This window comes from Bos taurus, chromosome 13 (assembly GCF_002263795.3).
Source record: "Bos taurus isolate L1 Dominette 01449 registration number 42190680 breed Hereford chromosome 13, ARS-UCD2.0, whole genome shotgun sequence".
Taxonomy (NCBI): Eukaryota; Metazoa; Chordata; class Mammalia; order Artiodactyla; family Bovidae; genus Bos; species Bos taurus.
In genome coordinates this window covers 11,383,383-11,399,843 of record NC_037340.1, presented here as the reverse complement: position 1 = coordinate 11,399,843, position 16,461 = coordinate 11,383,383, and the positions used below count along the sequence as shown (strand labels likewise).

The following is a 16,461-nucleotide window of genomic DNA, read 5'->3' as shown; positions in this document are numbered from 1 at the left end:
CACATCGACCACAGCCTTGTCTAACTCAATGAAACCATGAGCCAACCCATGTATGGCCACTCAAGATGGACGGGTCATGGTGGAGCGTTCTGACAAAATGTGGTCCACTGGAGAAGGGAATGGCAAGCCACTTCAGTATTCTTGCCTTGAGAGCCCCATGAACAGTATGAAAAGACACAAAGACAGGACACTGAAAGATGAACTCCCCAGGTCAGTAGGTGCCCAATATGCTACTGGAGATCGGTGGAGAAATAACTCCAGAAAGAATGAAGAGACGGAGCCAAAGCAAAAACAATACCCAGTTGTGGATGGGACTGGTGATGGAAGTAAAGTCTGATGCTGTAAAGAGCAATAATGCATAGGAACCTGGAAAGAGGTCCATGAATCAAGGCAAATGGGAAATGGTCAAACAGGAGATGGCAAGAGTGAACATCAACATTTTAGGAATCAGTGAATAAAATGGACTAGAATGGGTGAATTTAACTCAGATGACCATTATATCTACTACAGTGGGCAAGAATCCCTCAAAAGAAATGGAGTAGCCATCACACTCAACAAAAGAGTCTGAAATGCAGTACTTGGATACAATCTCAAAAACAACAGGATGATCTCTGTTCATTTCCAAGGCAAACCATTCAATATCACAGTAATCCAAGTCTATGCCCTGACTACTAATGCTGGAGAAGCTGAAGTGGAACAGTTCTATGAAGACCTACAAAACCTTCTAGAACTAACACCTAAAAATGATGTCCTTTTCATTGTAGGGCACTGGAACTCAAAAGTAGGAAGTCAAGAGATACCTGGAGTAACAGGCAAATTTGGCCTTGCAGTACAAAATGAAGCAGGTCAAAGGCTAACAGAGCTTTGCCAAGAGGAACCACTAGCCATAGCAAAGATCCTCTTCCAACAAGCACAAAAGAAGACTCTACACATGGACATCACCAGATGGTCAATATCTAAATCAGATTGATTATATTCTTTGCAGCCAAAGATGGAGAAGCTCTATATAGTCAGCAAAAAGAAGACAGGAGCTGATTGTGGCTCACATCATGAATTCCTTATTGCCAAATTCAGACTTAAATTGAAGAAACTAGAGAAAACCACTAGACCATTCAGGTATGACCTAAATCAAATCCCTTAGGATTATACAATAGAAGTGACAAATAGACTCCAAGGGATTAGATCTGATAGACAGAGTGCCTGAAGAACTATAGATGGAGGTTCGTGACATTGTACAGGAGGCAGTAACTAAGATGATCCCCAAGAAGAAATGCAAAAAGGCAAAATGGTTGCCTGAGGAGTCATTACAAATAGCTGAGAAAAGAAGATAAGCTAAAGGCAAAGGAGAAAAGGAAAGATATACCCATTTGAATGCAGAGTTCCAAAGAATATCAGGAGAGAAACGAAAGGCTTCCTCGGTGATCAATGCAAAGAAATAGAGGAAAACAATAGAATGGGAAAGACTAGAAATCTCTTCAAGAAAATTAGAGATACTAAGGAACCATTTCATGCAAAGATGAGCACAATAAAGGATAGAAATGGTATGGACCTAACACAAGCAGACGATATTAAGAAGAGGTGGCAAGAATACACAGAAGAACTGTACAAAAAAAGATCTTCATGACCCAGATAAGCACCATGGTGTGATCACTCTCCTAGAGCAAGATATAATGGAATGTGAAGTCAAATGGGCCTTAGGAAGCATCACTACAAAAAAAGCTAGTGGAGGCGATGGAATTCCTGTTGAGCTATTTCAAATCCTGAAAGATGATGCTGTGAAAATTCGGAAAACTCAGCAGTGGCCACAGGACTGGAAAAGATCAGTTGTCATTCCAATCCCAAAGAAAGGCAATACCAAAGAATGTTCAAACTACTGTACAATTGCACTCATCTCACGCGCTAGGCAAAGTAATGCTCAAAATTCTCCAGGCCAGGCTTCAGCAATACGTGAACCGTGAACTTCCAAATGTTCACACTGGATTTAGAAAAGGCAGAGGAACCAGAGATCAAACTGCCAACATGCATTGGATCATCAAAAAAGCAAGAGAGTTCCAGAAAAACATCTTCTTCTGCTTTATTGACTATGCCAAAGGTTTTGACTGTGTGGATCACAACCAACTGGAAAATTCTTAAAGAGATGGAAACACCAGACTGCCTGACCTGCCTCCTGAGACATCTGTATACAGGTCAAGAAGCCACAATTAGAACTGGACATGGAACAGCAGAATGATTCCAAATAGGGAAAGGAGTACGTCAAGGCTGTACATTGTCTCCCTGCTTATTTAACTTGTATGCAGAGTAAATCATGAGAAATGCTGGGCTGGATGAAGCACAGGCTGGAATTAAGATTGCCGGGAGAAATATCAATCACCTCAGATATGCAGATGACACCACCCTTATGGTAGAAAGTGAAGAAGAACTAAAGGGCCTCTTGATGAAAGTGAAAGAGGAGAGTGAAAAAGTTGGCTTCAAACACAACATTCAGAAAACTAAGATCATGGCATCTGATCCCATCACTTCATGGCAAAAAGATGGGGAAACAATGGAGACAGTGACAGACTTTATTTTCTTGGGCTCCAAAATCACTGCAGATGGTGACTGCAGCCATGAAATTAAAAGATGCTTGCTCCTTGGAAGAAAAGTTAACACCAACCTAGACAGCATATTAAAAAGCAGAGACATTTTTTGGCCAATATCGGTCCATCTAGTTAAAGCTCTGGTTTTTCCAGTAGTCATGTATGGATGTGAGAGTTGGACTATAAAGAAAGCTGAGCACCAAAGAATTGATGCTTTTGAACTACGGTGTTGGAGAAGACTCTTGAGAGTCCCTTGGACTGCAAGATCAAACCAGTCAATTCTAAAGGAAATTAGTCCTGAATATTCATTGGAAAGGCTGATGCTAAAGCTGAAACTCCAATACTTTGGCCATCTGGTGTTAAGAACCAACTCATTTGAAAAGACCCTGATGCTGGTAAAGATTGAAGGATGGAGGAGAAGGGGACGACAGAGGATGAGATGGTTGGATGGCATCACCAACTCGACGGATATGAGTTTATGTAAGCTCCAGGTGTTGGTGATGGACGGGGAAGCCTGGTGTACTGCAGTCCACAGAGTCGCAAAGAGTCGGACATGACTGAGCGACTGAACTGAACTCCAATATAGTGAACATCAATAGACAAAAACAAAAGCTCCTTGGAATTCTCAATAATTTTTAAGTATTAAAAGTATAATAGGATCCTAAAGCCAAAAACTTTCAGAATCACTATTTTAAAATATTATGTCATCAAATAGTCATTGAAGTATGATTACTTCCCCTACTTTTAATAATCAAAGACACCATAAACTCACACACACACACACACACACACACACACACACCATCTGCTAACCAAAACATCTGATAGGGCTACATTCATCTGTGTAACAACACTAAAATGAAATAATTATAAACCGAAATACAACTGACAATTTAGCAAGTGAAGCTTTACTCTAGGTAAAGGTCAGAGATCAAGTAAGCATTTTTGGGCACTGGAAAAATCTTCGATCTAATAATTAATCTCTGAGAATTCCTGAGAAGCACAGAGGTTCCAAACAGAGAACTTCAGGGTATCGAAACATACACGGAAACATATTGAGTTCCAGCTTACATTTTAAAAATTTCTTGTTTTTATGCTTGTACCTACCTGTTTTTCCAAAACACGGATACCAACAATAACATTTGGATTATGTATGTCAAATTCTTCAATTACATTTGCCAAAAGAAGTTAGGACTATGAAGACTTAGCATTTCAAATATTTCAGTGTCCCTCTTTCCAGAGTTATGAAGAAGGCAATGGCACCCCACTCCAGTACTCTTGCCTGGCAAATCCCATGGATGGAGGAGCCTGGTGGGCTGCAGTCCATGGGGTCGCTAAGAGTCGGACACGACTGAGCGACTTCCCTTTCCCTTTCTTTCCAGAGTTAAGTGTGTATTGCAAAATTTACCTGAACTGGATGTTTGTAAATCCTTCATTCCGACTGTTTTACTAGGAACAGAGTCTTTCACTAAGACTGCAGGCTGAATGGGTTTGGAAACAAGTTCATTAGTAAATAATGTACATATGATACAATCCACAGTTCATAATTCAAGATAAAAACATAAATGTTTTTACCTTCACATTAGGATATTTCCCAGGAGAATCTAAAAGGCAAAAGGGACACAGAGGTAATTTCATGTAAACATGAAAGCCAGCTGTACATCCAGGCAGAGTTAGGACTCAGCAGAATCCTGGCACTCAGCCTTGGCAGTGAATACATTCGGTTTTAGTGTCTTGATTTTAGGGGTACGTTAGGACACCAGCAAAACAGACATAGGAATCCACAATGGATAGTGAAGAAAAAACAGAAATACAGGTTTAACAAAACATAGTTAAGATTTTAAAAGTAACATTACGTTTTCAATGACTTTATAAAATATTAAAGTGCACACAGATCAATGTGAACATGTCGACTGATGAGGAGAAAAGTGATCTTAATCAGAGGAGCAAAGCATGACCCCAAGAAGATAAACATGAAAGCTGATGGCAAAATGCACCAGTACATCTTGAATGCAATATAGCAGCTATCATTTCCACCATTATACTACAAGTATTTATCATGTTCTTCAATCTGCCCAGTCATTTAAGAAGTGCACAGTGGGATGACAGTTCACCAGAATGTATAGCTCATTTCCCATCGGAGAAAGAGTAGTAAACTGATTAGCCTGGATATACACTTGTAGAAAAATGGCTCATAAAAATATTCATTCTTTTCCCATATCCATGTGGGCTACTGGTATGTCTACATGTCTTGGCTCCTCTAGTTGGGCCATCTTAAAGTTTCTCGATCCACTCACGGAAGAAGGTATTTAAGACACATCTAGGAAATAATGTATACTAAATTCTCAATATTGAAATACAATGATCAAAAAGGAAATAATGCATTTAATTGCCACAGAATTATTAGATATTGCATGTTTTAAAATCAGTGTAGTATTTATTGAAAATATTTCTAGCATTTAGGGAATGAACCCTATTAACCTGTTTTGTTTCAAAACTTAGTTTGGTTTGATACAGCAAGTTAATGTTTCAAAGGATTTCTGTAAAACAACTTTCAAAAAATCAGCTATCTTAAAAAGAAAAAAGTCAGTGTCTCCATATTCAAATTAATCTAATTTGAATAACAAATACCAATACTACACATGTCTTTGATGCCTGAGAGTTACTTAGAGGGGCTGTGGTTTCCCCCACTTCTAGCACCCCCTGCCACCTCCAGTATTCTCTGGAGCAACAATGATCTTATCTCTTTTCAGGGTAAATACTCTGAAGCCATTTAGGAGTTCTGTCAAGTTTCCTCTTCAACTCCAAACTCACCTCCCTAAGGCCCACTTTCCTCCCTTCATCCTTTCACTAGATTCTCTCCCATCCAAAGGGTAGTAATCTCTGGATCTGTGGTCTGAATTCTTCCCCCTTTACATTCTTTCTATGGATCATCCCCACCACTTCTTTTTCCCTCTTTGCTTAGCAGTGGTATCTTACACTATAATTGCGACTTCGACTTTTTGCTTCCCTCTGGCTATAGACACACTCAGAAAGAAAAAAATAATAATGCTTTTCCTTGATCCTGTTATGTCCTGCACTATCCAACGTTCTTCCAGATTTCTCTAAATGCAAGGCTACACCCTTGCTTCTCGGAGAGCTTGTCAGAAACACAGATTCTCAGACCTCCTGCTCGGCATGTGCACTTCACACAAGGTCCAAAGGCGACTAATTAAAATTTGAGAAACTCTGGTCTATACGGAGTCTGCTTCTACATTAAAAGTGAAAGTGAAAGTCCCTCAGTCATGTCCAATTCTCTAGGCTAGAATACTGGAGTGGGTAGCCTTTCCCTTTTCCAGGGGATCTTCCCAACCCAGGGATTGAACCCAGGTCTCCTCCATTGCAGGCGGATTCTTTACCAGCTGAGCCACAAGGGAAGCCAGAGAATACTGGAGTGGGTAGCCTATCCCTTTTCCAGGGGATCTTCCTGACCTAGGAATCAAACCGGGGTCTCCTGCATTGCAGGCGGATTCTTTACCAACTGAGCTAACAGGGACATCAACTTAATTTATTCTCCTGAAATCTTAGCCTCAACTTCCTCACTCTAACACTCCCCCTCAAAGTGAAACTGCATTACAAGTTGGAAACTTTCATTGGACTATCAGGCTGTAGGTTCCTTGATCTCCCTATCACGCCCCCTGCTCGCTCCTTCTTTCTAGTTCTCTTTTTCGGCCTATGTGACACCATCCTATCAAGCAGCAACATTTCTATGACACCAGTTTGCAAACATTTACAGCTGAGCACCTATGCCCGTGTCCTCCACAGAGGATAACACACAGCTCTGCACGCCCAGGGACCGCAATCCTGAATGCCTTCCTAACAATGAGGAAAACAGGAAGAGGGGGACATTTTTGCTGTTCTTCTCTGACAAGTTTTGGTACTGGAAGCTCACTTCTAATGCATCGTCCATATCAAATACTCTCCCTTTATCTAAAGACCTTCATTACTAATTGCCCCCTTCCCCCACAGACCTGTGCTTCCTTTCCTTCATTTCCTCCCTGTACCCTCTGCCTCTCTCATCCTTCATTCCCTCTTGCCTCTTATTTCTTGACCTTCCTTAGGATGTACAGTATCTTGAAACAGAACTAATACTTTTTGGGGGGTCATGTGTCACATGGAATCTTAGTTCCCTTACCAGGGATCGAACCTGCACCCCCTGCATTGCAGAGTCTTAATCGGACAGAGTCTTAAACATTGCACTGTGAAGGAAGTTTAGGAACTAATAACTGAGGTCCTTAAACTGGATTCTCAATGTAATCTGTGGCTGAAACCTGATAAGATACATAATTTCCCTTCTCATCTTTTTCCTCACTATGTCTCTGACGGTGATTTTCTTTGGCGATTAGAACGTATCAGCAACCCCATTTTAATCCAACGTTTTGTCAGATGACTTTTCTATAAAACACAGTTCTCACCTTCTACTTGTCCATTTAACATCTTTTTTCCTCTTGGACCAGCAGCTCCAGACAAACAATCCACAGACTTCTCTGGAAGGCTCTCAGAGATACTCTGCTAAAATTAATGTTAATAATGAGTTGCATGAAGATTTCCTAATCCCTTTGGAAGAAAATACCCGACTTTTAAAAACTGCCTACTTTGAACCCAGTTAAGACAGGTTTTGCCAAGATCCCGTAGCTGCTAAGTAACAGAACTGGCTTCAGAATTCTGAGGAGAATGTATGGCTTGAAAAGAAATATTTAATGGAACACAAGATGGGGCTAAAAAGAAGGTCAACAACTTTTAATCTAAAATTCTCAGCTCACAATTGGAGGACACTGAAAAATACAGTGTCATCTTTTTCTTATCACATATTTCTTATTTATTTCCATGCTATGCAGGACCTCATTCCTCAGATAACTCAAGTCAACTTCTACATCCTAAATATGAAAAAGGGAATATAAAAGTAAGTCATCTTTTAAGAATTCAGATTTAACAGAGATATATTATGTATATTATATTACCTGTAACATTATATACAATTCCATTTGTCTCTTCACTAATTCACATTCAAAAACTATTAAAATGGCTCTTACATTCACGACCTATGCTACACACTCCAGGAGATGCACAACTGTTTCCTGAACTTCACTCATTTATACTGATACAGGGTCTATAAGATGAATATTTAAAGGAAAATAATACAAAATCTCTGAATTCTGAAGTTTCAGAATGTGACACAAGGACTTTGAGTAGGTTTTTTAAAAACTACAATAGAAAAATAAATCTGAGGTTGTACGTTTTATCTTACAGTTATTAAAAGTCTCTGCTCCTACAGCTGGTTATTATTTTAGGCAAAACATGTATTCTTCAATGAGATGAAGAGTTGGGAATATCCTCTTAATAGAATGCTTTAGAAAACACAGCGGAATCCCTTTATAATATGGATTTTGAGAAACAGAATTTTAATTTCTAAATCTCCATCATATCAACAATTATTTTAGTCTTAATGCAGAGCCAAAACAAAACAGAGAAAGAAAAAATTTAAAAAACCACCCTCTTAACAACTCTAAGAAACCAAAATAAAGTGTCCGGGGGGTTGGGGGCAGAAACTAGATGATATAGGCTATGTAGTTTTGGAACTGAAAGGCTCCAGGAAGATTCCATGATCATTACAATAAGGAATTACGTCCACTAAAGATATCATTATGAGTATTACATAAGTCATGTCCTTATGGTTTAAAATTCACAGAAAGACTCTTTATCCTTGACCAAATTTCGTATTTCCTCCACTGTGGGAAAGCTTTTTCTGATACGATTCTTCTGTCACTATGTATTTTTCAGCCCATTTTTTCCTTCACCCCCACCTTCCATATTTATCAAAGTAAAAAAAAAAAACCAACTAGTCATATGTTTATAAAATAGTTTGCTCTGACCAATTTTCCACTGCAAACAGAAAACAGTGAGAGGGACACCACTGCTGAATTTTAAGAGTAAATGCCACAGGAAACTAAATTCAGAGCACAAAAACTAATTTCACAACAGAACGCTTTACCTTGGTTTCAAAATCTAAGACTTCATCATTTGATGTAAGCCATAAATCATCACCAGGTTTGCTGGAAAACCTTTACAGCAAAAACAGACAACAACAATGAGTGAAAACATTTTTTTTAAACATATTTTGATGTGGACCATTTTTAAAGTCTTTATTGAATTGGTTGCCATGTTGCTTCTGTTTTATATTTTGGCTTTTTGGCCCCAAGGCATGTGGGATCTTAGCTCCCCCAACCAGGGATTGAACCCACACCACCTGCATTGGAAGGAGAAGTCTTACTAAGCATTTTAACCACTGAACCCCCAGGGAAGTCTCCAAAACAGTCTTTAGTTACACCTGTTTCTGCTTCTATCTTTCCCAATCTATGAAATATCTAGTTAAGGCTCATTCTTAGTTTCCATAACAAAGAGTGACAGCCGATATACTGGCAGAGCCTGAAAATAATTTGTTTTCACCAAGTCCTAATAGGTGAACTTAAAAATCCAATTGATCGACTGACATAACTTTTGTTTCCCCAAGCTGGAATAAACCTGATGACTTAAAACAAAGTGGAAGGATAAGCTGCTCCTTCTCCATTGTCTGCCCCTGGTTCAGAGACTAATCTGTGTCCATCAAAAATGGCAGTCTTGGTTCTTCAGCAGGGGAAACACTTATTGAGAAGGTCCCACTTCTCCCCTTTACTCTAAAGGGAGTGCAATGTCTAAAACTTAAAATGGACACAAGTCAAAGAACTACATTATATCTTTAGATTATATGCTACACGGGTACTTCTCAATCTCTGCTGAGGGACACAAGAGTGGGCATGGGAAACAGGCAGGCCAGCTGTCAAATCACAGGTCAACTCACTTTAACCATGGAATCATGGGTCAATTCATCAACCTCCTGAACCACAGTTGGCTAATTAAGTAAAAGTAGGACACAGCTACTTTACAAAGCTGCTGTGATGACTCTAGGAGGTCACAGATGTTAAGCACATAAAGCAGTGTCTGACCCAGAGTAGAACACTCAACAAACATTAGTTTCTCTTCCCCGTGTTCCCTTAAACATACAATTTTAAAACATCCATAAAATCCTACCTGCATACACAGTCTTCTTCAGAACTCTCATCCACTATTAAAGAAAAAAGCAAGACATGTAAAATCAACAAAAGAAAAGTATAGAATATTAAAACCTCAAGACTGATGCTCTGCTTAAAAGTATTCCTTTGGGACCATACCTGGAGACCACACTAGAGGGAACAGTGATTGTACTATACTCGCAGGCCATTAATGCCTAAGAATCACTCCTCTCCTTTATAGTCATCAAATGCAAAACAAAAAAAAAAGAAGAAAGAACTGCTGTTACAATGACAATAATCCCAACCAAACTGTAGAAGACTGACAGAAAATTATATTATACCATTAATAGAATCAGTACGATAAGCTGACAAGAGCACGCTTAAACAGCACAGTGTTCCTGGACTTCCATTGCCTGCAGCAGTGAACAGAGGAACAGGTGTCTTGCTGGGACACAACACAAATTCTCTGGCTCTTCAGTTCAGGATGAAAATGCCCTCTCACAGGGAAGCTTAGTCTACAGGCACTGAACTTCAGAGCGTGGGAAAACATAGGAAACAAAGTTTTCCTGGCCCTCTTTCCAGATGCAAGAGAAGTATGAAAGATGTAGTGATTCCAGATTTAGAAAGAATAATCTCTTGAAAGGGAGGTGGGGGAGGGCAAATGGGTGAAGGGGGTCAGCTGGGTGGTGGGGATGAGGACTAGACTTGTGGTGAGCAGGCAGTAGGGTACACACAAGCTGAACTTTAAAAAAAGTTTTAAATATATATATGTGTATATATATACACACATACACTAATGTATTTAAAAAGAATCTCTTGAGACTATGTCCTTCCACTGCTCAAGAGTATCTGAATCACACAGAGCAGGATGGTCCAAACAGTCCTGTGTACTAGCGAGTGATATCATTATATCAATCCTCCCCATTATATGGCAAATGTTGACAGAAATCATGCTTCTTCAGGTTGGAAGGCATACATCATCAGATCCGAAGCTGATGAACAAGGGGAGGGATGGAAGGAAGGAGGGGGTGATGGACTCCGGTGCTCTTGGACAACATTTCACATGTGTCGTCATGATTTGATGCTGGAGGGATGACTCACATGCAGTGAATTCAGGGGGAGAGGAGTCCTGGTAGCTCGAGCCTGGAGGGCAGGGGCAGTGATTTTTAAATGTTTGCACCCTGTGACATCAGAACAATGCTTAGTACATAAAAGACATTTGACAGTTATCTGTTTAGTGAACAAATGAACAATAAGCATGTTTTCTTTGAAAATTTTGTTTAGAAAAATACAGAAAGTAACCAGGGACAACTCTATTCTATTCTGAGCATACTGAAAACCAAGATTCTAGGTCATCTCTGTATCTCCTCTGACATATTAAACCAACCTACAGTTCTGTATGGAACTGTATGTTTAGTCACCAAGTTGTGCCCAACTCTTGTGACCACCATGGACTACAGCTCACCAAGCTCTTCTGTCCATGGGATTTCCCAGGCAAGAATACTGCAGTGGGTTGTCATTTCCTTTTCCGGGGGATATTCCCGACCCAGGGATCGAATCCATAACTCCTGCATTGGCAGGCAGATTCTTTACTAACTACTGAGCCACCCTTTGATTAGACAGAGGTTTACTAAGTTAAAGGTGTCCTCAGACAGCTTGTACGATGTGCTAAATGCCACAATGAGGGGACCTAACACTGTTTTTGTTAATGTGAAGCATTTTTAGTGCTTTTATTAGAAACTGCAGAGTCTCAAGTTCATCTATTTGAATATCTATTATGATAATCTTTTAACTGATGGCAAGAGAACATCTTGTTCTTTCAAAACTATACTGTCATGACAATTATCCAATACAGAAGTAAACATTTGGTCCTAATGAAGTCAACCTATCTCACTCTTTTTGGATCTGTAAGGAATGAAGTTGGTAATAGAGACCTTGTTGGTACAATAGGCAAAATAACTGGTTCTCAACCAGGCATTGCTTTTCTGCCTTCTGTACTATTGGTAAGTATCTTTCAAAAATAATCTCTCACTGGTATGCTGCACACTGGCTCAGCTTTGCAGTTCTTATTGTTTATCATTTCTTAGCCTACCAGGAAGGGATTATTGAGGTTCCCAGTTTTAATGATGGTAACTTTTTTAGTGAGAGTAATCACTACACAGTAACTAATAACTATTCATTCATTAAATGTAAACCATTTGTAGAAGTTAAAGTTCACTTTCATAAGAAGTCCAATCTGCTATAATATGATGATAGATGAAATATATATCATACTAACTTAAATTTTTTTTCTTATTTACACAAAGATCTAATGTAGGGCCATATTAAATACATGAATTTCTTTTCAGACAATACTGTCTCTGATTTTAAATTACCTACAATTAACTTCTTCAACAATTCTGAATACTAGACTATTAAGAAATTAATTTAAAAAATAAAATACACATGCAATTTACACTAACTTTTTCATAGTTCTTTCATTATTGAAACTTCCTCACTCCTACTTTTTCTATGGTAGAATCACCAAGAGTAATTCTTTAGCAGATGACATACCTGGGTTGCTATTTTCAGGAGGAGTTTTAGGTCTCTCTTCTTTATATGCAGAAATCAGTTGGCGAATGCTATGCATTAAAAATGTAATAAATAATATTTTAACACTAATATGAAAAACAACATCAAATTCTTAGATCATATCATCAGACAAGGTCAGAGATAATATCAAAACTTCAATTGTCCCATACATTTCAAGTTTCTAAGTTCTATAAACTTTTATTTAGCATGTATTTAAAGGAGAAAGAAAAGGAAGATGAAGTAGTCATGAACTGAGGGCAGTATAGCTCCGTTAATTAACTAGACTTAGCCTGGCATATGAAAACGCTCTCGAACTTGGAAATCTTAGCTCTGTAACCAGCTGCTTTTTGTTCCTGGTTAAGTTGCTTCTTTTCACTTCAAAGTCTTCCTCTATACAACCGTGATCTTACTGCCTTATTTCACAAGGGGATTAAGGAGAATTTAATGAGCTAATATGCCCCCCAAATGCTTGGAGAAACAAAGACTGGAATAATTTGTTCTCAAACTTTATTGCTGGAACTACTTTGGAATTCCAAGTAAAACCCAATTTGTGTTTTTTCATACATTTAACATTCAAGGGTTGCACGAACTGTTATTAATTCTTTGTGGTTTGTAATTTAGGGAATCTCAGCTCTTATATAATGTGTACCTTAATTTATTTATAAAATATGAACTCACCACATTAGATAACATAATTAGCCCCCATCACTGCAGCTAATCACACCAAGAGCTAATCACAATCAAGACCCGGCCTGGACCACTACTCTTCCTTCTCTACCTGCTCAGACTCTGAACCAGCAGATCTTTCTGACAATGATGCTTAATCTCCATGATCATCTCCAATTTACTTGGAAGACATATTCCTACTCCTACAGTAGATACTGGCAAGTCCTAGACAGGGCTTACCTATCTGAATTCAACGATCTTACTTGAGATTTAGGGATTTCTAAATCTGGTGAATGGGTTCCTTATGAGGCAGACTCTGAAAACATTTAAGGTGGAGGCAGATACAAATCCTTTGGAAGATTTTTGTTATTACAGGAAACAGATCCCATGAGGGGCCAACCGTAATTTTGGAATCTCAGGCGAGCCAGCAGCCACTACCCTAGGAAGGATGACGGGGAACCTATGACCTAAGAAAAGGTGCCCCCACAGGACAGAAAGCTGCCTTGAGGTTCAGGTCTAGAAACCAAGGAGAAAAGGAAGTCTGTTCAATCCCTGCAGGAGGACTTGAACCTCTCTGACAGCCTAAAATGGTCCCCACTGATATCTGCTAGCAGAAAAGATAAATAAGACCCTCGACCGCACCTCATCGTGAAGATCTAGGCTTACACGTGGGCTCCACGTAAGGCTTCTGAGTGTGGGGGAGAAGCTAGGAGGCCCAGCTGCCAGAGCTGGTGCTTTGCAACAGTGACTTGAGCTACAAGCATACATATGAGAACAAAGAAGCTGTGACTCTGAAGTTGACGTGTGCATCACCATGAAGACTGGGGAACCTGGACCCGCAGGGGCAGCCTGGGAGTAAAGGTCAATTGTCAGCTGACTGCAGGACGAGTTTCTTTTTTTTTTTTTTCTTCTTTTAAAATGATTTTATTAAAGGTCTTTATAGAGCAACATCCAGACTCCAGATCCAGCTGCCAAGGAGACCCTGTCAAGACTAGTTGTAGTAGCAGTGCTGCAGCAATAGAATCAATACAAGCAACAGAATGATGAGAAGGAATTATTTTTTTCCCTCCAAATGACGTGTGGAAGAGGACTGTCTCGTTGATCTTAGGGAATCCGCGGGGTTCTTGGAAAATTCAAGCAGGAGCAGCATAGAGAGAGGCAAGTCCTCAAGGGAAAACACAGGATTTGCTGCTGAACTGAATATTTCACGACCCAAATAACTAGTTAGAAATATCACAACTGTGACACTATTTGTACTTCATACAGAGAGGTTACAATGGGAATGAAATGGCTAATGTTAGGCTCTCTAAGGATCAAGGTCTACATGTCCTGAGATAAAGAATCCCGAACCCACGACCACATGTAACTAATTGGCCTTTGCTTGGCTTTCAGCTGATGAGGGGGAACATCTCACCACCATTCCCAAACTGCCTGCACCAAACTGGAGCTCTCACTGGTCAGGTATCAGTAACAGTTAAAATTATTTTTGGCTGCAGTTTAGTGATAACTGGCGTTTTAATGGGAACACTTACATATTAAAGCCACTAATAATAGCATAGTCTTCTGCAGTCTGTCCAAAAACATCTTGAGAAAAGATGTCAACACCTTGCTGAAGAAGAAGACCAACTACATTTGTTGATCCATAATTGACAGCAAGCATGAGGGCTGTTCTAAAACAATAGAGAGATGACTTCAGCCTCAGGAAGTTGAGTTAACTTACTTAAACAACTAATTTGATATGCTTTATCAAGTTAACATCTTGCCTTTCCATGAAGAACTGACCATTTACAGGCTCGTGTTCATCTTTGTAAATTTCCTCCAAGGTTAAAATGAAGGGATGGAAAAGAAGCCTCCTGTCCACTGGGATGGCATGCAGCAGCAGCTACTATTTCAAAAGTCCCTGATGGGGACTTCCCTGGTGGTCCAGTGGCTAAGACTCCATGTTCCCAATGCAGGGGGCCCAGGTTCCATCTCTGGTCAGGGAACTTGATCCCACATGCTGCAACTAAGAGTCCCCACAACTAGGACCCCACGCAGCCAAATAAACAAATAAATGTTTATAAAAAAATAAAGTCCTTGATGGACAAAAAACAATGTTTAGGTCACTTATCTGAGGCAGGTGACTATTTAAGGGATGAATTCCCCATTTCCTCCTTAGTCTGATATATTAGGCTTCAAAGTCAGCTGGAGGTTGGGTTAAGGAAAGGCTACTTGCAGGTTTAAAACAAAAATATTAACAATAATGGGAATAAAAACAGTCATGGTGGCAGTTAATGATGTTGACAAGCATGTGCTAAGCACTAAATGAAAAAACTATATATAAAATCTTTCTTACACATAGCCAACTTTGAAAGATGCATTACTATTCGCCTTTTGTATCAGGGAACTTATTTGCTGATGATAAGTAATGTGCCCAATGATAAGTAATGTTAGGGTCATAACCCTAACAGGCAGGAAAGCTAGGAATTGAACCCAGTCTGAACCTAAAAGCCCATCATTTTCATCTGTACCATCCACCTCTGACTTGTCTTTGTTAAAGGAACTGTTTATCCAATTAAAGCTGTCTTTCTTCCTCCTACTTGCATTAAAAATGAAAACATCAAAATGTACTAGAAATGAAAAAGAATAAAAACTGATGAGCCCACAGGATCTGGTGACAGTGAGTAATAATGACTTTTTCGTTGCTGTTGTTGTTGTTGTTTAGTTGTATCTGACTCATTTGCAAACTAATAACATCAGCATTCTTCAGAGAAAGTAATTTAATGCAAAGAGTTATCCAAAAGGGAAAATCAAGTCCTTTATGTTTAGTATGCATCTTTTAAAAATATATGTATATACAAAGTAGAGGTTAAAGAATTATTTTAAAGAATTAAGAAATTCAATACTGTCATAAGGTAAACTAAAAAGCAGAATCAATATTTTATAAAGCTAATAAAACTAATGTGAAATCCCTCAGCTACTATAAGATGGACCAAAAAACAAAAAAAGATAGGTTGCATATGACATCAGTCAATATTATAAAGGAATATGAATCCTGCTGTATATTCCTGCTATATATTGTTGTTCATAATTCCCAGTCAGAAAAATTGATTTTCTACCTAAGTGATGATGTGTTGATCACAAACAAATCCTCTTATTCATTTAATCTTGGTATTACCACCCTAGAACAACACTAAGGTTTTTAAAAAGAAAAAGAACAACTGTACCTTTTCAATTTATCAACTGCATGTATATTTGCTCCGTTCTTTACTAAAAACTCCACCATTTGCGCTCTCCTTTCAATTATAGCAAGTAACAGCGGTGTGAGGTTATCCTGTAAATGGAAAACCATTTCTAATGTACACAGTTAACCTATTTCTAAACTGAAATTAAAATCGTGCAATAGATTCTCTGAACTGAAACACATAACTCAGAAGGTAAATAAAAGGGAGCCCCCTCCTCATCCCCCTGTGCACCTTCTTTCTCTTTAATCTGCTCCTCCTCTGGGCCTTCCCTGGTGGTCCAGTGGCTAAGACCTGAGCTCCCAGTGCAGGGGGTCTGGGTTTCGTTTAGCTACTAAA

General features: G+C 39.1%; 1 protein-coding gene across 3 annotated transcripts in view; it reads right to left on the bottom strand.

Annotated features, from left to right (window-relative positions):
- The window catches only part of LOC100337293 (ankyrin repeat domain-containing protein 26), an 82,130-nt gene that overhangs the window by 43,442 nt on the left and 22,227 nt on the right, over nucleotides 1-16,461 (bottom strand). For all 3 annotated transcript variants that reach the window (XR_009496798.1, XM_059892801.1, XM_059892800.1), the window contains exons 8-16: nucleotides 16,108-16,214; nucleotides 14,434-14,571; nucleotides 12,218-12,285; nucleotides 10,766-10,807; nucleotides 9,684-9,717; nucleotides 8,608-8,677; nucleotides 7,031-7,127; nucleotides 4,152-4,180; nucleotides 3,985-4,057 (exon numbers count right to left, since the gene is read on the bottom strand). Coding sequence is in view for 2 of the 3 variants with exons in the window: in XM_059892801.1 (XP_059748784.1) it covers nucleotides 3,985-4,057; nucleotides 4,152-4,180; nucleotides 7,031-7,127; nucleotides 8,608-8,677; nucleotides 9,684-9,717; nucleotides 10,766-10,807; nucleotides 12,218-12,285; nucleotides 14,434-14,571; nucleotides 16,108-16,214 (658 nt within the window). In the remaining variant the exon portion in view is untranslated. The remainder of the gene's footprint in view (nucleotides 1-3,984; nucleotides 4,058-4,151; nucleotides 4,181-7,030; nucleotides 7,128-8,607; nucleotides 8,678-9,683; nucleotides 9,718-10,765; nucleotides 10,808-12,217; nucleotides 12,286-14,433; nucleotides 14,572-16,107; nucleotides 16,215-16,461) is intronic.